A 23,481-nucleotide genomic window follows, 5' to 3' on the forward strand; every position below is an offset into this window, starting at 1 on the left:
ACGAGAATTGCTACTCCAGCTTTCTTTTGGTTTCCATTTGCATGTAATATCTTTTTCCATCCCCTTTCAGTCTGTATGTGTCTCTAGGTCTGAAGTGGGTCTCTTGTAGACAGCAAATATATGGGTCTTGTTTTTGTATCCATTCAGCCAATCTGTGTCTTTTGGTGGGAGCATTTAGTCCATTTACATTTAAGGTAATTATCGATATGTATGTTCCTATTCCCATTTTCTAAATTGTTTTGGGTTCGTTATTGTAGGTCTTTTCCTTCTCTTGTGTTTCTTGCCAAGAGAAGTTCCTTTAGCATTTGTTGTAAAGCTGGTTTGGTGGTGCTGAACTCTCTCAGCTTTTGCTTGTCTGTAAAGGTTTTAATTTCTCCATCAAATCTGAATGAGATCCTTGCTGGGTAGAGTAATCTTGGTTTCAGGTTTTTCTCCTTCATCACTTTAAATATATTCTGCCACTCCCTTCTGGCTTGCAGAGTTTCTGCTGAAAGATCAGCTGTTAACCTTATGGGGATTCCTTTGTGTGTTATTTGTTGTTTTTCCCTTGCTGCTTTTAATATGCTTTCTTTGTATTTAATTTTTGACAGTTTGATTAATATGTGTCTTGGCGTATTTCTCCTTGGATTTATCCTGTATGGGACTCTCTGTGCTTCCTGGACTTGATTAACTATTTCCTTTCCCATATTAGGGAAGTTTTCAACTATAATCTCTTCAAATATTTTCTCAGTCCCGTTTTTTATTCACTTCTTCTTCTGGAACCCCTATAATTCGAATGTTGGTGTGTTTAATGTTGTCCCAGAGGTCTCTGAGACTGTCCTCAGTTCTTTTCATTCTTTTTTCTTTATTATGCTCTGCAGTAGTTATTTCCACTATTTTATCTTCCAGGTCACTTATCCGTTCTTGTGCCTCAGTTATTCTGCTATTGATCCCATCTACAGTATTTTTCGTTTCATTTATTGCGTTGTTCATCATTGTTTGTTTCAGCTTTAGTTCTTCTAGGTTCTTGTTAAATGTTTCTTGCATTTTGTCTATTCTATTTCCAAGATTTTGGATCATGTTTACTATTATTCTGAATTCTTTTTCAGGTAGACTGCCTATTTTCTCTTCATTTGTTAGGTCTGGTGGGTTTTTATCTTGCTCCTTCATCTGCTGTGTGTTTTTCTGTCTTTTCATTTTGCTTATCGTACTGTGTTTGGGGTCTCCTTTTTGCAGGCTGCAGGTTCGTAGTTCTTGTTGTTTTTGGTGTCTGTCCCCAGTGGCTAAGGTTGGTTCATTGGGTTGTGTAGGCTTCCTGGTAGAGGGGACTAGTGCCTGTGTGCTGGTGGATGAGGCTGGATCTTGTCTTTCTGGTGGGCAGGTCCACGTCTGGTGGTGTGTTTGGGGGTATCTGTGGACTTATGATTTTAGGCAGCCTCTCTGCTAATGGGTGGGGTTGTGTTCCTGTGTTGCTAGTTGTTTGGCATAGGATGTTCAGCACTGTAGCTTGCTGGCCGTTGAGTGAAGCTGGGTGCTGGTGTTGAGATGGAGATCTCTGGGAAATTTTCGCCGTTTGATATTATGTGGAGCTGGGAGGTCTCTTGTGGACCAGTGTCCTGACGTTGGCTCTCCCACCTCAGAGGCACAGCACTGACTCCTGGCTGCAGCACCAAGAGCTTTTCATCCACACGGCTCAGAATAAAAGTGAGAAAAAGTGGAAAGAAACAATTAGTAGAAATAGAAAGAAAGGAGGGAGAGAGGGAGGGAGGGAGGGAGGAAGGAAGGAAGGAGGGAAGGAAGGAAAAAAAGAAAGAAAGAAGATAAAGTAAGATAAAACAATAAAGTTATTAAAATAAAAAAAAATTATTAAGAGAAAAAGAAAACAACGGACAGATAGAGCCCTAGGACAAATGGTGGAAGCAAAGCTATACAGACAAAATCTCACACAGAAGCATACACATACACACTCACAAAAAGAGGAAAAGGGGAAAAAATCATAAATCTTGCTCTCAAAGTCCACCTCCTCAGTTTGGGATGATTCGTTGTCTATTCAGGTATTCCACAGATTCAGGGTATATCAAGTTGATTGTGGAGCTTTAATCTGCTGCTTCTGAGGCTGCTGGGAGAGATTTCCCTTTCTCTTCTTTGTTCTCACAGCTCCCAGGGGCTCAGCTTTGGATTTGGCCCCGCCTCTGCGTGTAGGTCGCCGGAGAGCATCTGTTCTTCGCTCAGACAGGATGGGGTTAAAGGAGCCGCTGATTCGGGGGCTCTGGCTCACTCAGGCCGGGGGGAGGGAGGGGCACGGAGTGCGGGGCGAGCCTGCGGCGGCAGAGGCCAGTGTGACGTTGCAGCAGCATGAGGCGTGCCATGCATTCTCCCGGGGAAGTTTTCCCTGGATCCCGGGACCCTGGCAGTTGTAGGCTGCACAGGCTCCCCGGAAGCGGGGTGTGGATAGTGACCTGTGCTCGCACACAGGCTTCTTGGTGGTGGCGGTGGCAGCAGCAGCCTTAGCATCTCATGCCCGTCTCTGGTGTCCGCGCTTTTAGCCGCGGCTTGCGCCCGTCTCTGGAGCTCCTTTAAGCAGTGTTCTTAATCCCCTCTCCTCGCACACCAGGAAACAAAGAGGGAAGAAAAAGTCTCTTGCCTCTTCGGCAGGTCCAGACTTTTCCCCGGACTCCCTCCCGGCCAGCCGTGGCGCACTAACCCCCTGCAGGCTGAGTTCACGCCGCCAACCCCAGTCCTCTCCTTGCCTCTGACCGAAGCCCCAGCCTCAACTCCCAGCCCCACCCACCCCGGCGGGGGAGCAGACAAGCCTCTCGGGCTGGTGAGTGCTGGTCGGCACCGATCCTCTATGCGGGTATCTCTCCGCTTTGCCCCCCCGCATCCGTGTTACTGTGCTCTCCACCACGGCTCTGAAGCTTTCCCCCTCCACCACCCGCAGTCTCCGCCCACGAAGGGGCTTCCTAGTGTGTGGAAACCTTTCCTCCTTCACAGCTCCCACCCACTGGTGCAGGTCCGTCCCTATCCTTTTGTCTCTGTTTATTCTTTTTTCTTTTGCCCTACCCAGGCACGTGGGGGGTTTCTTGCCTTTTGGGAGGTCTGAGGTCTTCTGCCAGCGTTCAGTAGGTGTTCTGTAGGAGTTGTTCCACCTGTAGATGTATTTCTGGTGTATCTGTGGGGAGGAAGGTGATCCGCGTCTTACTCTTCCGCCATCTTCCCAGAAGCCTCTCTTTGAAGCAAATTTTTAAAGTGTAGAGTACTAAGAAAAGGTAATGGGTTATAATATGATATTTTACTACAGTACATTAATGCACTCAAGACCAACTATTTATATACTAAATGGTTCCAGGCAACTTTTTGAATTCTTATTTATTCTTGAAATAATTTTAATTCCCACCCGTCACTTATTCGTGTCAGCAGATGCTTCTTCCTGTTGTCAGTTTATCTATCTCTAGCAGTCTCCTAATTTGCTGATTCCAATCCACTTTGTTAGACTTGCTTCTGAAATGTGAATTGATAGACTGAGTTGGAGCTTGCAGAACTTTGCTGTCAATAATTGACATCAGTTTTGTGGAAAGACTGGGCACTCTATGAGGGCAAGGGTGTGTCTGACTCATTCATTACCCCGCTCCCCGAGCCTAACACAGCACCTGGCCAGAGTAGATGCTCAGTAGATTTTTGATGAATGAACTGATTTGTCTGCTCAGTGGTCTGCCTGCTCACTTCCTGGTTCTTGGCTGCATTCCAGGTGGTCACAGTTGGAGGAAGGGGGCCATCTGGGTGAGGAGAATCAGGCTGTTTTCCATTTACATAACATGATAGAGTCTCCATAGGCCTTCCTAGCCACTCTCCTTGGGATCTTTGAAGTGAATACAGCAGTTGTCATTTCACAGGTGTGAAATCTGCAAACTCTCCCCAGGCCGACTGCATTTCTAGACCAGACTTAGAACTACTCAATAGCCTACCTCCACTTTCCTTTTTTTCTTCTTTAAATTTAACTGTTGGGAAAAACTGTTCAGGTCATACCAAGGATTAACATTATAAATATATTATAGATGATAGCAGTTGTTTCAAAAATGTAAGACCAGATTGGCAGGCACTCAAAACCCAGAAGGCAGCTGACTACATAACCATCACAAGAGGGTCCTCGTTTCGGAGTCACATGTTCCAACAGTTCACTCCTGAGAATCTAGCCCCATTACCAACCGTTCCTCTCTTTCAAGTTCTTAGGTCTGATCATTTGAGACAAGCCCTTAGCACAGCACAGCCCATAGCAGAGAACTGGTTATTTGATACCTAGCCAAACAGAATATAGGGTTTTGAAGAAAGGCCTTTTGTGTTGGTTTAATCTGTATATGTCAATTGGTTTAGTCTGTTTAGAATGACAGTATGTCATCCTCATCTTCATCTGGGCGGGCAAAGTTGTGCGAGAAGCTGGCTGGCAGCCAGTCATTGGAATGAGCTCAGGTGACAGAGAGCCCCTCTGCCTAGTAAGGGGCAGCATCATGAGTGTCTGACAGCCCTGGACAGGCCTGAGTGGTGAGAGAAAAGCCAGCAGTCAGTCGTAAGAGTTTTCCAGGCCCAGCTGCATAAGTGACTGGCTGGCGGACCTGCGACAAGTCTTTCAAACTTTCTGAGCATTAGATCTCTTCTTATAAAAGAGTATAGTCATCCCTGTCTGCCCACCTCACAGGGTGTTTAGAGACTCAGACAATGTAGGGAAAGGGGCTTTATAGACTGTTGAGTAATGTCTCCGCCAGTGACAGGCTTTCTGTTGAGTTGGGTATTGCTGAGGTTCTGGCAACGTGATATCCTAGAAGATGTTGGATTCTTTCACATCAAGTGAGAGACCAGTGTCACCCACCACCCACAAAGGAGGAGGATTTTTTCCAGACCTCTCTTTATAACCAGGCCAGGGAACCCTGAGTTTGTGCCTAGGACGCTGAGGATCTCAAGCCCAACTTCCTTCTAGGATAGGAGACAGAGCATCACAAAACCCATTCTTTAGGGATGTCTTAGTTTGGGCTGCAATAACAAAGTTCCATAGACTGGGTAGCTTATAAACAATAGAAATTTGTTTCTCACAGTTCTGGAAGCTGGAAGTCCAAGGTCAGGGTGCCAGCCTGTTCAGGTTCTGGGGAGGGCCCTCTTCCAGGTTACAGACTACCAACTTCTCATATATCCTCACATGGCAGAAAGAGGACTAGAGAGCCCTCTGGGGTCTCTTTTATAAGGGTATTAATCCCATTCATGAGGGCTCCACCCTCATGATCTAATCACCTCCCAAAGGCCCCCACCTCCTGATGCCATCACATGAGGGTTAGGATTTCAACATAAGAATTGGTGTGGGCTTCCCTGGTGGCGCAGTGGTTGAGAGTCCGCCTGCCGATGCAGGGGACACGGGTTCGTGCCCTGGTCCGGGAAGATCCCACATGCCGCGAAGCGGCTAGGCCCGTGAGCCATGGCTGCTGAGCCTGCGCGTCCGGAGCCTGTTGCTCCGCAACGGGAGAGGCCACAACAGTGAGAGGCCCGCGTACCGCAAAAAAAAAAGAATTGGAGTGGGGGGGATGCAAACATTCAGTCTATGACAAGGGACTAGCTATGCAGACTTAAGGCAACATGATGTGGAGACCATTGAGGCCCCTGAGTCAGAAAACAGCATCTATACCTCATGAGAAGAGATTGTGGTATGATTCTCCCCCAAGGTAGGGCACAGAAGAATTTGTTAAGTAGGGACTCTCTGTCACTTCGATTCATTCATTCCAGTAACTTTGGTGTGCCTAGCCCTGTAACCGAGCAATGGAGAACAGAAGAGTAAAAGATACAGTTCCTGCCCTTCTGGAACTAGGAATTAAGCTGCACACACTTAAATACGCAAACGCTGCTGCCTTGTCTTTGGGTGGAGAAGGAGAGGCATTCTCAGGCTGTGCTACCTGGGAAGACTTCCTGGGCTTAAGGATTTCCTCAAGTGCTTGGAGGGAAGCTCTCCTGGGTCTGAATCAGGAGGCCACAACACCAGCCTATTAGCTTTGGCCCTTCCTGCTCTGTCTTCAGATTGACACGTCTAGCACAACAGGCTCAAAACACACACACACACACACACACACACACACACACAGAGTAAGCTAAGACTGTTTCTCTGTACCACTACCTGCATTTCTTGGATCGTGCTTATGCTAGGATTTTCTTTTCAGAGCCTTCAGAATGCACTTCCTACCCCACCACCACGAGATCCTAGCTGCATCCCCAGCACTGTTTGCATAGCTGTCTCCTGTGCAGACAGGGCCAGGGAGAGGCCGCCACAATGGCTTCCCACGTGGCTGCTGCCAGATGCCCTGTTCTAATGAGCAGCCCTTATGGAGAGATGGGGGTGGGATGATGGAAAGCATTCATTAAGCCTAACGCTGGGAGGGGACTTCTGGTCCTGCAAGTGTAGGAAAGCCAGATCCGGCAGGAGAAGACTCAGAGCAGCAGAGCTGGTGAGCTAACCAAACGCTCATAACTAACATTGTTTTTTATTAATGCATTGTGGTCACGGACACTGTGTCATTTGATCCTCATGTAAACCCTGAAGGCTGCCATCTACCTCTATTTTATTGAAAGAACACTGAGGCTCAAACTGGTTAACTGAACAGAGCCAGGCCTAGAGCCCAGGGCTACCTAACACCAAGCACCCTTGAGCCTGCAGATTCACGGCTTATGCCCACTGAGAGACAACTGACCCGTCACTTCTAAAATCCACCTGGTTAGTGAGGGTAGCCTGCTAATGAAACTTTATTCTGGCCAGGGGTGATAAGGAATCAGACCTGAGCTATGGATTGAATTGTATCCCCCCAAAATTCATATGCTAACCCCCAATGTGACTGTACTTGGAGATAGGGCTTTTAAGAGTTAATTAAGGTTAAACGAGGTCATGAGGGTGGGGTCCTAATGTGATAGGATTGGTGGCCTTATAAGAAGAGGAAGAGAGAGATCTCTCTTTCCATGTGCACTCACTAAGGAAAGGCCACATGAGGACACACTGAGGTGTCAAGTCTGCAAACCAGGAAGAGAGCGCTCACCAGAACCCAACCATGCTGCACTCTGATCTCAGACTTCCAGGCTTCTGAACCGTTCAAAAATAAATTTCTGTCATTTAAGACACCTAGTCTATAGTATTTTGTAATGGCAGCCTGAGCAGACAAAGACAGGCTGGTTATTGAACCTAGGCGTTTCTTCTCTCCACCTAAAATTCCTCCACCTACAATTCTCGGTGCTCAAATCTGATCTAGCCTCGAAGGTCCAGCCCACCTTCCCAGTGCAGCCTTCCTCGCCTAAGGAAGGAGGTGAGGGGTCCCCTAGTACCTTATCCTTCCCTCTCTGATGACCCAGGCTCCTTTGCATCATTGTCTACTGTGGACATACTTCATCTCCCTGAGAGCTAAAACTTGATTCCTGTCCATGTCCCCGACAGCATTTGGCACACAGGAGGCACTCAGCAAACGTCCTCTGAATTTAGAGCTCTCTTCTGGCTCTCTCACTCAGTGCACCCAGATTATGCTTCACTTGGTAGGAAGTACAAAGATTGGAGCCAGAAGGCTTAGTGGGTAGTCAAGGATCAACAGATGAAAGAATCAACGTGTCCACTTGTCTACTCCAGATTTCTTTTATTTTTATTTTTTTTCCCAGATGCCTTTTTAATGCCAGCATTCAGATCCTCTTGGCCCTCTTTCCACAGGCTATAGCACACGTTGGCAGCATGCAACTTTCCTTTTTCTAAAGCCCCTTCTTCCCAGAATTGTTGATAGTTCCAAAAAGAAAAGGAAGTGAGGGTCTCTCTCCCACTTCCTCTCTTACCCTCTCCCTACTCCCTCCCCCAACCCCTTGCCAATGATACCAAAGAAAAAGGTGGTGAATGCCAGGGCATTTGGGTAAAAGGTGTCTTTCTTCAGTGACTGAGGAATTAGGCCCACTGGCCTTTGCTTAGAAGACCAAAGGAGAATTCTCTCCAGAGAATGATTGGTAGAGACTGAATCCAAGAAGGCCTCGAAGTGCTAAGAACATAAGAGAGATCTTATGTTCTACTACAGTCAAGTAGTTTCTGTGACTTGTCTTAAATTCAAAATGCAGAAATCTAATTTTTAGTGAGAAAGAGTGTATTAAAGACCCAGAACCCTTGGTCGTGTTCTCTTTCTTTATTTGTATGCTGGCGACACAGGTTAAGTTCACTTCGTGAAAAATCAAGCTATTAACTTAATGGGTGTGTGTGTTATACTTCAATGAAAAGTATACTTTTTAAAAAATTAAAACCCAAAGCAACTGAGCTGTTTGCTTAGGTCACACAACTAGTTGGTGACTAGAGTGAAGGCAGGAACTCAGATCTCCTAGTTCTTCTTAAGTTAGTACCTATTTTAGAATCACACCTAAGCGCAAGAGGCAAGTTCAGTCTCTTTTGATCTGAATGTTGCTAGAAATTCCCTTGGTTTCCTTGGAGCCCTACTCTGCATCTGAAAATGGACATCATGTTTGAGAGGAGGTTTCTTATTACTACTGAGGCCATACCTACTGTCTCTGATGACTGTGGCCACCAAAGAAATCTACAGGCAGGTCACATCCTTCCCTTGGTGCAGTACTCTGGAAAGGGGCTCTGTGAAAAGCTTCTTTATATTTGTGTTGGCCTGTGTGTCCTGAAGGGAAGGGCAGGTGGCCTGGCCAGGTTCAGGGTAGTACCACCTTAGGCCTTATTGGTAACCCTTTGTCTGGACAAAGGTGGCAGACCAGCAGTTATTGATTTAGTTGCAGCTCCATGAGGAAGGCATATAGAGAGACATATTTACATCATATTGTATGTCTGAGATTTCTCTTATGTACGTTTCTTTCATTCAGCAAGAACTTCATGCCCCGTGATGACACTCTATTGACTTTCTACTGATTTTGGAAAGCTTACGTAGTCCAAGGTGACATTTGACCTACCCCCTAAGGCCTGGGAGTGAGTGGATGAAATAAAACTGAATGATGCCTTCATCCCCTAATCTGTCCAAAGCCCCTCAGGAAACTCTCTCCTGGTACCCAAGGCCCTGAGCATTGAGGTCAGGCTGTTTGTATCCCAGCCTTGCTTCCCTGCCCCTGCAGGAAGTGCTTATTAGCCTAATTCAGATGACTATTTAGCTGTGCTCATGACATCAAACTGCCATTGCTCTGTGCCAAGAGCCCACCTGAATTATCCAGGAGTCTTCGCCAACTGAGTCTCAGTGCTACAGGTTGGCCACTTCCGGGGTCTCCTAATCCTGTCTCCCCACAATGTCTGAAGTGTGATTTGAGGGACAGTGACAACTACATGTCCTACTCTGGCTCACAGCCAAGCCAAGGGGTGTGGCTCTCACGGACTGGACCCCTTACCTATAATCTGGTTGAGTCCTGTCATAGTCAGTCCTGTGGGTAGAACTCCTTACCCCAAGGGAACCAAACTGCCTGCCTCCATTTGTGTCTTCTGCAGTCTCAGGACTTAAAGCTAGTGGCCTCTGGCAGGTCATCTCACTACACTGCTGGTGACCTCTGTAAACTCACTTTTTCAACAGGCAACTGATAGCCAGCCCTGTTCCCAGAGGGGACTGACCCCCAAGGGGCTCTGCCTCACCCCAGCGAGAGTCAGGAGTCCAGGTGGAATAAGTTATGGTTAAGCTCTCATGTTCTGGGCTAATTTACCAGGAACCAGGAGTTGTCATCTTTGAGTTAACATTGTGCCTGTGCTAGCCAGACTGTCCAGTTTAACGTCTTTTCAATCAGTGAGTCTTCCAATAATAGCATTTTAACAGTGAAGTTCCAAAGAAAAAACTTGTTCTTAATTTTTGTCCAAAGGGAGAAAAGAGACTTCTAATAATGGTGTCATTATAAATTCTAAAGTGATGATCATTTGGCTGTGCTACAAAATTTGTAGCTAATAATTAAAATAAAGATTTAAGCAAATGCTTTATCAATAAAGTGGATGATAGGGCATATTTTTCTCAGCCAGTGTCAGAAATGGCAGCATATAGCCATGTGCTGAATTGTCACACTGCAAGTCTTTAAAATTCCTGCTGGATTTGAAGGTATTAACAAGTCCCTATCAACATTCTCTAAAGGTTTTTGATGTCATTTTAGCTATTGAACTAAAATATGTGAACTATTACTTTGTTGATTTTCTTCTTAAACCAAACTGCATTATCATCTGAGAGTGTGTTCTTAAAGTATTGTTAAAAGTACTTTGAAAACTTGTAAATCCCTGTAATTTATGTTTCTCCTGCCTCTGCTGTTTCATTCTGTCCTTCTGGTTTTAATTTGAATGCAGTCCTGTCTGGGTGTGTACCTGTAAAACTGTGTTTTTCCAAGTACAATTTACGGTCTTGACCTTAGATTTTACAGTGTTCCTAACCTTCCGTGAGCTTCCTCCTATACCAAGAAGTGGGCTTTGGGTCACCCAGCTCTTTTATATTAGAACAGTCTAATCAAGGTTACTTGAAACAGATCTGATTTTGACATTTCTTAGTTTATCATGTAGGCCTAGGGAGTAAGTTAGGAGGGCTTCCCTGCAAGCCCATTAATTGCATTGCCCCATTTCTTAAAATGTACACAGTTGTAAACCTAGACTGCTTCAAGACAACAGTCTCATTTATCTAAACAATTCTCCTTTTAGACTCAGTGGCACTGATGGAAACATAGATAAGCTGTATGGATCGGAGGAAGGAACTTTTGGAGCCTGTGTTTGCTGAAACTGTTCCCATTCCCTTTACAATCCCCTTTTCTTTCCAAGGGTTTGTCTGCATACAGAATAGATCTATCTGTGTTCAATATATTCCGTGAGCTAGGTTAGTGGGCAGGACTATAGGAAAGGGTATCTTTCTTGTGAGTGAGCTCTTTGCAGGTTTTAAGGAATATGGCTGTTTTGCTTTAAGGGGAAGAGTGAAGGGTGGGGCACTCTGTTAAAGCAGTGTGTATCCCAAACCCATTTCACAGGCACCCTCTCTCCATGATAAATGCATGATTCCTCGTGGATTATAAGAATTTTTAAATGGGTGCAGAACTTTTGGAGTCTTTTCCCCTAAGTTAGGAAATGAGATTTCTTTCTTTTCTGCTCCTTTCAAATATCACTTAAGTTAAGCTCTGGTAAGGAGTTGAGGAGTCTTTTTCTTTCCTCCTTACACTTATTCAGCATATTCTCCATGGTTCTTACTGGCACTACTGGCTGGGGAAGGGGGACACAGGGCAGGCAGGCCGGGGCTTTTTGGCAGCTGACCTGGGGTTCCTCCTCTGTTTCAGGTCATCGTGCAGTCCGGCCGCCACCCCACCGTGCTGCAGAAGCTTTGCCAGTTGCCCTTCCAGTATTTCAGTGACCCACGGCTGATCAAAGTGCTGTTCCCTTCACTTATCGCTGCTTGTTACAACAATCTTCAGAACAAGATCATTCTGGAGCAGGAGATGAGCTGTGTTCTACTGGCCACGTTCATTCAGGTACCTTCTGTGTTATGCCTAATTCTCTGGCTCTGTGTGTAAGCTAATGCAATTGAAAAGTAAAAGCGAACCAGCTGTTTATTCTTGCCATCCACGCTACCTTTTAAAAATTTCACATATTTCTGTGCTTGAAATTAATTTCTAAAATATCATGATAGTAAAACTGGGGTTTGGGTGTTGTATCATTTCTACTTGGAGGATTTCAAGAAAAGGGTATTTTTCCAGTTAATGAAATGGTAAGCCTGCACTAAGGAAATGTTTTTTAAAAGACTTCTTTAAGGCTTTAACTGTTAATTCATCTTGCTTTTTGTCTATTTATAGGGAAAAGATAATGATTGCTGAAGAAAGATCAATTAAAATGTCAGTTTATTTGTAAATTTTTAAATAAATATTTAAAATAAATTTTTAAATAAATAAATAAATACACACAGCCTGTGTGTGTATAATAAAAATCTGTTATGTTGCTTTTTCTTAAATCTAAAACTTTTAAGTATGGCCTTATATTTTTCTGATCCAGTTAAATTCTGTAGGACTGGAATCAGAATCTTCCATTTTCCTTCAAATGTTCCACCCTAAAACCAATCTGTTTTTGTTCCATGATGCACGTGTGATTAATAGACAGTGTTTTCTGTTCATAATAATGAAACAGAAAGCAGAGCTCTGTATTGTTATTGTTCCTTATTCTGGCTAATATACGAATATCACTTTTGAAAGGGTGTAACTGTGCCCAGCTGGCTGGGATGGCTAAAGAGTCCCCCAAGCCTTCTTCACCTTAGATGGCAATCAGTGGTTTACATTTCTTAAACTATCCTCTATTAGATGATCAGTTAATAAACATACTAGATCAATTGTTTAGAAATGTTTTATTTTCAGCTTAATTGTTCTGTTTGAGTCTGGATTCCAATTTCTGAAAATTTTTTCAAAGATATTCAGATCTATAGGTAGGGTAGAGATTTTTCAAAGAACATCTTGTGATTAATAATTAAAATCTTAATGAATTTTCATGTAAACATCATAATTAACATTTAGGATTCTTCAGATATTCTTACAGCCTTAGGATTAAATTTAAACAGAAAAGATGTTATAGAGAATTTTAAGACTGTGATCTTAAAATTCATTCTTTCTTTCATTCACTAATTTTTTAGTGCCCTCGGTGTGCTGGGCACTGCTCTAGGCACTGGAAATACAGCAGCAAATAACACAGATACAAATGCCTTCCTTTAAAGGTCTTTCATTAGAATGGGGGGAGTCAAAGCAAAAAACAAATAAATAAGTAAAATAAATAGCATGTCAGATGGTACTAAGTGCTGTGGAGAAAAGTAAGGCAAGAAAGGGGGACAGGGACTGCCAGGGAGGTGATATGCAGTTTTTCATGGCATGAGCAGAGAGGCCTCAACCAGGACAGTGATTGTTGAACCAAGAGAGTGATTGTTGAGCAAAGACAATTTTGCATCTGTACCAACTTAGTCCCTTACATTTTCAACTGCTTGGAAAACAATTTATAAAACTATAAATGGTATCAGAATCTAAAGTAAGGATCATATATATTATTTTCATCTGGTATTGATCTCGGAGTACTTCTAATTCAACTCTTCTCCATTACAGTTAACACACAATTAAATGTAATTTAATGTAAATGTAACACATTTAACATACATTTTATTTTAGCACACAGATTTTATAAATACTACAGAAATTTCTTATAATGCTTATTTGGGATAGCACTTTAGATTGCTGGAGTTAAATCAAGTTTGTTTTTTTTCTATAAATAACTGTGCTCAAGGGAACGAAAATACATTGGATTTTAGTTTATAAAATGGTTCTTCAAGGTCCCCTGTGTTAGACGATTAATAGTTACTAGAAAATTATATTTAAAATAAGAGCTAGTAGTTTGTCCTAGGTTCCTGAAACTTTACATATTATAGATGACATTTTTCATGTTCCATCTAAGAGTAAAATTACTAGACTTTAAGATTTAGCTGCAGAATGGATGGACCTAAAGAGTATTATGCTACATGAAATAAGTCAGACAGAGAAAGGCAATTTTACCATATGGTTTCACTTATATGTGGAATATAAAAAACAAGCAAACATAACAAAACAGAAACAGACTCATAGATAACAGAGAACACACTGGTGGTTGGGAAAGAGGCATGGGGAGGTAGGAGGTGGGCAAAATAGGTGAAGGGAATTAAGAGGTACAGACTTGCAACTATAAAATAAATGTCATGGGAACATAATGTACAGCATAGGAAATATAGTGAATAATATAATAACTTTGTATGGTGACAGATGATAACTAGACATATCATGGTGACCATTTTGGAATGTATATGAATACGGAATCACTATGATGCACACCTGAAACTAATATGATACTGTATGTCAATTATACTTCAATTAAAAAAAGATAGCTGCAGAATACGTTAAGGGCTTTTATAGTTGTGCTTTTTAAAATGTTAAAAATCTATCAATATTTTAAGACAGTATTTGGCTAAAGAATTCAGTTTGTTAGATATAAAACAAAGTTGTACTTTCCACAGGAGGCAACAACCTGGCCCCTGGTGATACTTAGCAAGATTTGAGTCATCATTATTTAATTTAAATGTATGAGAACCTGAATTACATAATGTCAGTTTCTTCAACTTTTATATTTGGGCTCCAAACTATTCATGCAAAAATAGTTGCCTCAGGGTGTGGAGAAAAGGGAACCCTCTTACACTGTTGGTGGGAATGTGAATTGGTACAGCAACTATGGAAAACATATGGACGTTCCTTAAAAAACTAAAAATAGAACTACCATTCGACCCAGCAGTCCCACCACTGGGCACATACCCTGAGAAAACCATAATTCAAAAAGAGACATGTACCACAATGTTCATTGCAGCACTATTTACAATAGCCAGGACATGGAACCAACCTAAGTGTCCATTGAAAGATGAATGGGTAAAGAAGATGTGGCACATATATACAATGGACTATTACTCAGCCATAAAAAGAAACGAAAATGAGTTACTTGTAGTAAGGTGGATGGACCTAGAGCCTGTCATACAGAGTGAAGGAGGTCAGAAAGAGAAAAACAATACCGTATGCTAACACATATATATGGAATCTAAAAAAAAGATGGTTCTGATGAACCTAGGGGCAGGACAGGAATAAAGATGGAGACATAGAGAATGGACTTGAGGACACAGGGAGGGGGAAGGGTAAGCTGGGACAAAGTGAGAGAGTAGCATTGACATATATACACTACCAAATGTAAAATAGATAGCTAGTGGGAAGCAGCTGCATAACACAGGGAGATCAGCTCAGTGCTTTGTGACCACCTAGAGCGGGGGGATAGGGAGGGTAGGAGGGAGGGGCAAGAGGGAGGGGTTATGGGGATATATGTATACGTATAGCTGATACACTTTGTTATACAGCAGAAATGAACACAACACTGTAAAGCAATCATACTCCAGTAAAGATGTTAAAAAAGGGCTTCCCTGGTGGCGCAGTGGTTGAGAGTCCGCCTACCGATGCAAGGGACACGGGTTCGTGCCCCAGTCCGGGAAGATCCCACATGCTGTGGAGCGGCTGGGCCCGTGAGCCATGGCCACTGAGCCTGCGCGTCCGGAGCCTGTGCTCCGCAACAGGAGAGGCCACAACAGTGAGAGGCCCGCGTACCCCCCCCCAAAAAAAAGATGTTAAAAAAAAAATAGTTGCCTCAGAATTCAGAAGCATTTTTAAAGCCACGCTCAGCAAAATTCTCTGTCCGTAGCATTGGTATTAAAAAAAACACTTTTCTCATTTCACACAGGATTTTGCACAGACTCCAGGTCAGGCAGATACCCAGTCTTATCAGCCCAAAGGTACGTCTCTATTGAAATTAAATGTCATGTGTTTGTTAGCTGGACATTTCTCACTCAACCCTCTGAAACTGTTAGAGAAATCAGTTTATTACATCACCTAAAATATTTGAGATTCGGATACCAAATATATTTCAGGGAATAAAGAAATTGATTTTGTCATCAAGCATGAGTACATCAGAATATACAGAGAAATCTATGGAAGTAAAAGAAAACCACAAAACGTCTTTATGTAATTTATACTCACCTCATGCAAGGTATAATAAATGGTGAATAATTACTAAAGAGCTACTTTGCAATACAAGAGACAATCAGATCATTAATATTGGCCTACATTATCACATAAATGCTGAAATCACATACATTTGGTTCCATGTTCAGAATAAAATCGTCATTGGTAGTAGCCCGTACATCCCCCTAAATTCAAGTACTTGAATTTTTTATTGAAAATAAAAGTGTAAAATTGTTCTACATGACGAAAAAGCCATCAGATGAGCACAGCACAGTTCAGGGGCCAAAAGATTTACAAGGTTTTTTTTCCCTATAGCATTCCTGCTGAGGTGAGTCCTGTGATCAGAGCTGAGATGTAGAATTTTAAAGTGCATATTTACTTTTTGAAATATTCTGCTACCCACACTGTAATTGAGAAGTACGAGTTGCTCTTTGTCTGGCTCTCGTGACAGCATCTCTGATTAATGAGACCTTAATCCAGATTTTCCCCAATTCTTCCATTAGTTTGATAGCCTTTAAAGTGGCCAGAGGTTTACTCCCAGCAAAACCCTATGGGGCACCCATTCAGTAGCCCTTACTTGGGAGAAGGGGAGGTCACCCTGGAGTGTGTGTGTCTGTCTGTCTGTCTCACACACACACATTATTTATAGTGGGCAGGTGTTGAAAAGTACGTAAAAGAGAATATATCTAAAACTGTAACAATATGAAAAAATGTCGTTTTATTGGTTCAGGCACTCAGAGAAGTAAACAGAAAGCTATGCCCCTTTTTAGAAATTCAAGTCAACATCATACTTGGTACCATTTGTCTAAGCCTGCATTAGTGTGCAAGTTCACTTCTGCCCTGACTCAGTGACAGCATTTTTTTTTTAAGCTGTTGGAGGCTAGACAGAAATCAACATAATTTGTTACTATACCTTATAAAACAATGTTTTAAATTTTGAATTTATGAAAATGCCTAGAAAAATCTAATGTATTTTTTAATTTATTTTTTAATTGTACAGCAATTTTTTTGCCAGTAAGACATATAAACATTCTTTTTTCTTCCTCTTTCTCCTGACGTAAGGATGAGTCACAATTTGCTGCCTATCTGGCAGGCAAAGTCCCAGGGGCTGACTCTGTCTGCATGGTTTCAACCTTCTTTCCTTTTCCAAGGGACCATCTTCTCTGACTTTCATGCTTTCCCCAATGTGGATTTACTATGGGTTAATCCACAAACCAACAAATAGGGAACTGTTCTCTGCTTTGCTTAGAAAAAGTCATCACTCTACTGGTGACAGCTCATAATATGCTTACTTGATTTTAAAAAATGATGATGCCACACTAAGTTGCCAGTTTGCACCTTGGACATCTGTTCCCCTTTTGCTTAGATTAAATCCCCCCAAAATGTTTCAAGATGTTTCAAGATGTTGAGTTCATTGCCCAGGTGAACCTCTAAGTTCTAAGTGTAAAGCAGCTCCTGGCAGCACCACATTCTTATTGCTGAGGAAGAATTCTGTTTTTCAAATACTCGCTGCTAGATGACTGGCTGGCCAGGAGATCGTTTGTTTCAAGAGCCAGTAAGGCTCCTGACAGTTCCCTCTGCTTTGTTAGGTGACTGAGTGCCAGATTGGAACATTTTTAAAGTTATGTTTAAACTAAAATCATGTTTTAGATTAAATAGACTATTTTAGAAAATAACTGTAACGTTTACATACAGATTTAGCCTTTCAAGGCTAACTTAAGGATGGAATACATGACTGTCACTTTATTTTGTTTACCATACTTATTTACTTATTTTCTTACTCCAGAGTCCAAAAACAATGTTTTTCACAATGTTTTACATAGGGGTTAATGTCTGAATAGGTTAGAAGCATGAAATAGATTGTGATTAAAATATATATAATATATTTTATACTATAATAGATATAGGTCAGTTACCTTTACTTAAATTTGCATCATGATTTATTTGAAGAGTATGTCTCCATTTTGTACTCAGATATCAAAATAATTTTCATTTCTTACATTTTGAAGAATTTAACTCTTTTTAATTTTACTCTTCTTTTTTTTCTCTCTCAGGAAAATGCCTTGGTTCCCAAGACTATCTTGAGCTGGCTAACAGATTTCCTCAGCAGGCCTGGGAAGAAGCTCGACAGTTTTTCTTAAAAAAAGAGAAAAAATAAATGTTTTGGTTGGTTGTATATTTGAGTACCCTCATTAATATTTTAAATTGATCAAACATTCTAACTGTTCCTTAAGAAGTTCATTTTCACATGTTTATACTCTGTAGATATGGTATATACTTTGCACTATTTATAAAGACTGTAGATACTTTAATGTTCTTTCTAATTCTGCAAGTTGAGTTTATTTCATTTATGCACAATATTTTGGAGTTTGGTAACTTACATCCTATGATAATATATACTTTGCATTTGTAATGTGGGTAAAATTAGACATAAAATTAGCAAGTCTGTTTTGTTCTTGTAATAAAATAACTTATTCTGTTTGCAATGATGACTTTTCTTGTTAAAGCAATACAAATTTGAAAGAAAAACGTTAATTCCAACTCCGGAAGTATCTTAATTAAAGACTTACTAAAAGTTAACCTGCTCTAAATTTCCCTTTTATAGGTTTGAGTAAAAGATGTTTATAACAGTTTTACATTCTAATTACATAATATGTTTTGGGGGCTATTTGAACTGAATTTAAAGCATTATATTCGTTGGTCTGCTTAAACTTTCCTAGCGGCCAATACTGAGAGTCTCCTATAGAAATAGCATCGCTGAACTGAAATTCTCCAGAATAAAAATTAGGGATCCAAAAAGATCAACCATAGTGAATCACCCTAAAGTATTTTCTCAAATAACTGCAATGAAAACCGAAGTAAAAATAAAACAGACGGTCACAAGGGCTTTGAATTGAAGTTTTCAACTCCTGTGCACGGCTCACAGCTGAACGGGAGGAGTGTCTGCCAGGAGATGTTGACCTTTTCATATCTTGTTCTCATCGGTTCTCCACCTTAAGCCAACGGTCAGTGCTAAGCCGGTCACTGAGTGACATTGGTAATAATTTCTGTCAGATAAGGATCAAACATTACCAAGAAGAAAGATCTGGTCGGGGGGTAAAAAATGGTTTTAATACTATCAGATTCAAGACCGGGGACGGAGGGGACTGGAAAATACAGAAGTTTCATCGGATTGTTGAAAGCAAATTTAGCTACCTAATGTTCAGGACACTTCTTTTTGGAGCCTCACAAGGCTGCCGAGTTTTGTATATGCTGTTTTTACTCCTTTGCAAATAGAAAATAAAGAGATCCAATTTCAAACGAAAAAAAAAGAAAAAGCGAACGCATCCCAGTGCGCTCTGTACTTCCGCCGCCCGGGACCCGGCGTCTTCCGCGCTCGGGCTGCGGGGCCGAAGCCCGGCTGGGCTCGGGGCGGGGACGGCGGCTCCGAGGCTAGTGGGACCGACTCTCGGGAAGTCCCTGCCGCCTCGGCGGAGCCCGCTGCCAGGGCTCGGCGGCGACTCGGCCCGGGGCGCCGGACCCAGGACCCCGGACCCTCCCCGCGGCGCGCTCCGAAACACCTCGAGCTGCGGCCGGGCTGAGCGCCGCGCCCCCGGGAGGCCGAGGGGCTGGGCCCTGGCGCCCGCGCCCTCCTCCAGGACGGCGGCCCGGGCTTCTCCGCTGCCCGAGGGCCGGGGAGCCAGGTGTCGGCGGCCGGCTCCTTGCTCGACCCGCCGTCGCCCGGGGCGCCCCAACCAGGGGAGGAGTTCCCAAATCCCGCTTGCCCCGCGGGTCTTGGGGCGTGGACGCAGAATCCTTGTAGCTGAAAGGAATAATCAAATATTTATCAGATTTCCTGCAAGACGCTTCACAGTAGAATATACTTCTTATCTGGTCGGAAATTTGCCAAAAAGCCATAAATAATTGAGACAGCTGTGATTAACCTTCCAGAAACCATACCAGAATTCGCAATTAAACATTTAATTGAATGGTCTCATTTGGCCCCCTCGTCCGGGAGGGGAGAGGGTTTGTTTGAGACAAACCCCGGCTCCACCCGGCTGGGGAGCCTGCGAGGATCGGGCCTGGCGGCTCCTCTGTGACTCCCGACCCGCGCGGTTTCTGCAGGTCTCAAGTTCCCTCCTTTATTGTGCGCTCCGCAGGGCCAGAGTGATTTAAGCTCTAACTCCCTTGGGTTTTACTACTTCTAAACTCTCCGGGGGTGGGGAGAGAACAGCGCGCAGGTGAGCGCAGGCACATCTTGTTCCAATTTGCGGAGACAAGTGCCACCAACTGGCTTTCTCCTGGGGCGGGGGCCACGTCCCGCGTCTCCCGAGGCTCAGGGGCCACAGGTGGACCCGCTGGGCCGAAGCGAAAAGTCTCTGCTGGGTCCAGCCTGTAAACCTGATGACGCGACAGGGCCCAGTCGGAGCAAAGGTTACAATTTCGCCCAGGCTTTAGAGCCCAGAATTTGAGCCAAATAGGTAAAAGCCGCCCGACGTCCGGGGGCAGCGACATCTGAACGCCCAACGCCGCTGCCCAACCGAATTTCCCGCTCTAGGCGGCAGCTCGCTTTCCCGGAGCTCTACAGGGCTCGTCACACCGGACGCCCAGCAGGATGCCGCTTTCTGCCGAGTTCCGGAGCCTCTCCCTCCCTACAGGCAATTGGAGGCGCTGTGACCCTCGAACCCTGAATCTAGGTCCGGACCTCGCCTCCTCTACCATCTTTCCCTCCTTCCCCAGGAAGAAAAGCACGTGGGCCATTTTTTCCAGAGCTCCTTGCCAAGCTTTCTGAATTCTTGGGTCTCAATCTGGGAAGGGATTACTCCTCACCACTCCTCTTCTTCCACGTCCCTCTCCCTGCTCCCACGCCCCGAACGAACACTGGGGTCTCCTGCCTTAAACACTGAAACTACCGCCTTGAATATCCTGTTTCCCACTGAGGAATCGCTCAGGCTTCCTGAACTCCTGCCCCTCCGCTCACCCCCTGACCCACTCTCTCACGAGCCCTTGACCTTATGGACCAGGCGGTGCCCCGATCCAAAACATGGCCTCGCCTAGCACTCCAGCCTTTCTGGCATGATTTCTGCCGGGCGCCAAACTTGCTTTATAAATTGAACCACTCCCCCTACACCACTCCACATCTGGATCCCAATGGAGTATTTCTCTGTGCCCTTTGTCTCTCCCATTACTGCTCTCAGCCTAGCTCCATTTATCTGCATCTTCCATGCACAGTCTCCATCAACAAGGTGCTAGTCTGTAATTGGTCACACAATCCTCGTTATTGCACTGAATCCCAGTATCCTGAAGAAAGTTTACCTTTACATCAATCAGACCCATATTTAAAAGCCTCTAATCTTCCCTACATCAGCTTAATAAACTCTCTGAATTTCCTGCTTTTATCACAAGTCCATTGGGAACTCCTCTGCAAATCGTTTATTATTCATTCATTGTTTCCCCTCTCCAGCGTGCTGCTAGTCAACTAATTCTCTTGCTCTCTTTGGTGAATACTTGTATGGGAAAAGACAGCTAACTAAACGTGTGGCAATTTATGCCCTCCCCCAGACAGCAGTGGCAGAATCTCACATTTTTTAGAGAACAATCTTAGACAACGTCTCATTTAAACCCAGTATTTGCAGCTCTGACAAAACTAAGCTTTAAGCTATTTCATATTCAAAACTGAAAGGCTGATTTCTGTTCCACAACCCATTAAAAATTAAAGTTCGTTGGAAATACTGCCACAGGGACTCTGAATTTCCCAGAATTGTGCAGCCTTTCAATATGTATTAAATTTTGTGGTGTAATAGCCATAAACTTTTCCATCTCTGGGAATCCCTTTCTGCCTCCATTACATAGAGCTATCCAAATTATTAGATAAATCCATTGAGAAAATCTTATTCTAAGGTGAATCTAGTTAAATAACTTACTCCCATTTCCCATCTATGGCCTCTTTGATTGAACTGACTTTTTTTACTACACAGCTGGGTATCTCACTTTAAAAGTTCAGTAAGCATAAAATACAACACTTGTAATTGTAATTACAATTTACAAATGTACTTGTAGTTTAATTTACAAGGATATCCCTACTGTATTACAGAAGATGTTTAAAGATGACCTGGGAACCAGTAAAACAGATATTTATTAATGTAACTAACCAACCATAGATCTGACACCTCACCAGGGACCGCTGTAATAAGGCTTCAGAGTCAAACCCTTTCCTTGGAAACCCACAAGGAAAACGATGCGCCCCTTTGGATGGCTAGCAACAAACTACAGGAGAACAGCTTGTGATGTTTTATACAACAATACACATAGATACAGGTATCCTAATACACAGTAACCACCGTGATCTGGATAATTTCCCAATATTCAAAAACAGACACACTCATATAAATATCAAAAAGAGGAATTAGATTTTTGATCTATGGATGTCAAGGGAAGAGGTGACTGTAATTAGATAGGCAGATGTTTCCATTTGTAGCATTAAAACACTGCAGTGTGTTCAAAGCAAAAATTCAGAGCTAATTAACAACAACCATTAATGAAATTTTTTAAATTCAAGAACCTGTTATTTCCTTTTTAAAAATGACAAAACCCAATATTCTGGATAAATCAAAAGTTTTCAAAAGTAAGATTTCTTGGAAGTTTAGCCCCCTAATCCAATGGCCAGCCAGAAGGTAAAGGGAAATATCTATAGTTCTGTTTGGGAGGGAATGATCTAAGTTAAGGGAATGAACCCTCAAAGAATCTAACCCTGATTATTAAAACACTTTCTGGGCACTTGAGAGTAAAGCTGGTCCTCATTAAACCTACATATCTCTCCCCTTATCGCTAAGTCTGCGGCACCATTTCCTAAATTCTGAAGAGGGGAAGATTCTCTTTAATTTTTGTGCTAGCATCACCTTGACTTTCAGGAAGTAAAATATAAATGTGGCCCGATCTTCCCACCTCCTCAATTGCCAGCCAGTCTTCCAGCCTCCCATCTCTAATGGGGGGGAAGGGGAGAAACCTGCTGATGGAATTCTGCCATCAGTTCAGCTGAAACATCTACAGCAGCGTCTGGCATCCAATCAGCCCACGGCTTTTCAACAGAAAGCATCGATTCCTCTATCCAGCGACCACAGATGCCCCCTCGGACACATTTTTCCTTACCAGAAGCTACCTGAGCTAAGATTGCAACTATCCCCTACTCAGTAAGGGCATTGCCCTCTTTCAAAACAATGCCTGGACAAAGAAGGAGCTACTTAAGGGTCTTTTAACTTGGAGGGACAAGGAAACCCAATGCCAGAGATTGTTCAAGAGTAGTGGAATCACTGGCAGGCTGGCAGCTTTCTGAGTCCACCAAAAGAGGACTGGTCTGGGAAAAGAATTACCCCAGGCTGCCAAAGGGTTAAATATTTGTGAAGGGTAAAACCTGAGCCTCCCGGTTTTTTGTGCTTGCCCGGGGGCCTGCTGGAGATTCAGTATCTCTTGGTTATTTCCTGCGATCACTAAAGCCAGTTTTCAAGAAAACAAGTCACAGGGGTTTGAAATGTCACACCAAGTGACCTGGGCACGGCATATCCAGGGGCCATTCCCAGCTCCCTCCCACCCGGGCCATCCCCCGCCCCCTGCATTTCGGGTCTGAAAAGAAAATAAACCAAGGACACGCCAGACTGGTTCTGGGTGGACTTATTTTCCCTGGCAGCCTCGATCCTAGCGGGGGCTTGTTGTGGCTCCTTCAGTGTATCGCTTGCAGGTGATGCCAAATGCAGATAAGGAGCCGCCGCACGGCCTTCTCCTCTGTCTAGACGGGGGAATTAATAAATGCAGCGGGATTGATCACGTCGCGCATCCACTCTGGGGACAGCGCCGAGGACGAGCCGTCAAGGCCCCCCTGTTCGCCCCGGGGCGCGCGGGCTGGCCTCGCTGCTCGGCGGCAGGGCCCGGGCGGCAGGGCCCGCGGGCTGGCCTCGCTGCTCGGCGGGCGAGGCGCCCGGG

The 23,481-nt window shown here is 43.6% G+C and overlaps 1 protein-coding gene across 1 annotated transcript in view; it reads left to right on the plus strand.

Annotated features, from left to right (window-relative positions):
• The window catches only part of SCAPER (S-phase cyclin A associated protein in the ER), a gene marked incomplete at its 3' end in the record, with an annotated part of 494,945 nt that extends 477,262 nt beyond the window's left edge, over positions 1-17,683 (plus strand). Inside the window, exons 30-32 of the mRNA XM_082835986.1 lie at positions 11,254-11,445; positions 15,245-15,296; positions 17,580-17,683. Coding sequence (XP_082692112.1) covers positions 11,254-11,445; positions 15,245-15,296; positions 17,580-17,683 — 348 coding nt within the window. The remainder of the gene's footprint in view (positions 1-11,253; positions 11,446-15,244; positions 15,297-17,579) is intronic.
• Between the last annotated feature and the right edge of the window lie 5,798 nt (positions 17,684-23,481).

The sequence above is a fragment of the Leucopleurus acutus genome (genome assembly GCF_964270905.1).
Source record: "Leucopleurus acutus genome assembly, chromosome: 1".
Classification (NCBI taxonomy): Eukaryota; Metazoa; Chordata; class Mammalia; order Artiodactyla; family Delphinidae; genus Leucopleurus; species Leucopleurus acutus.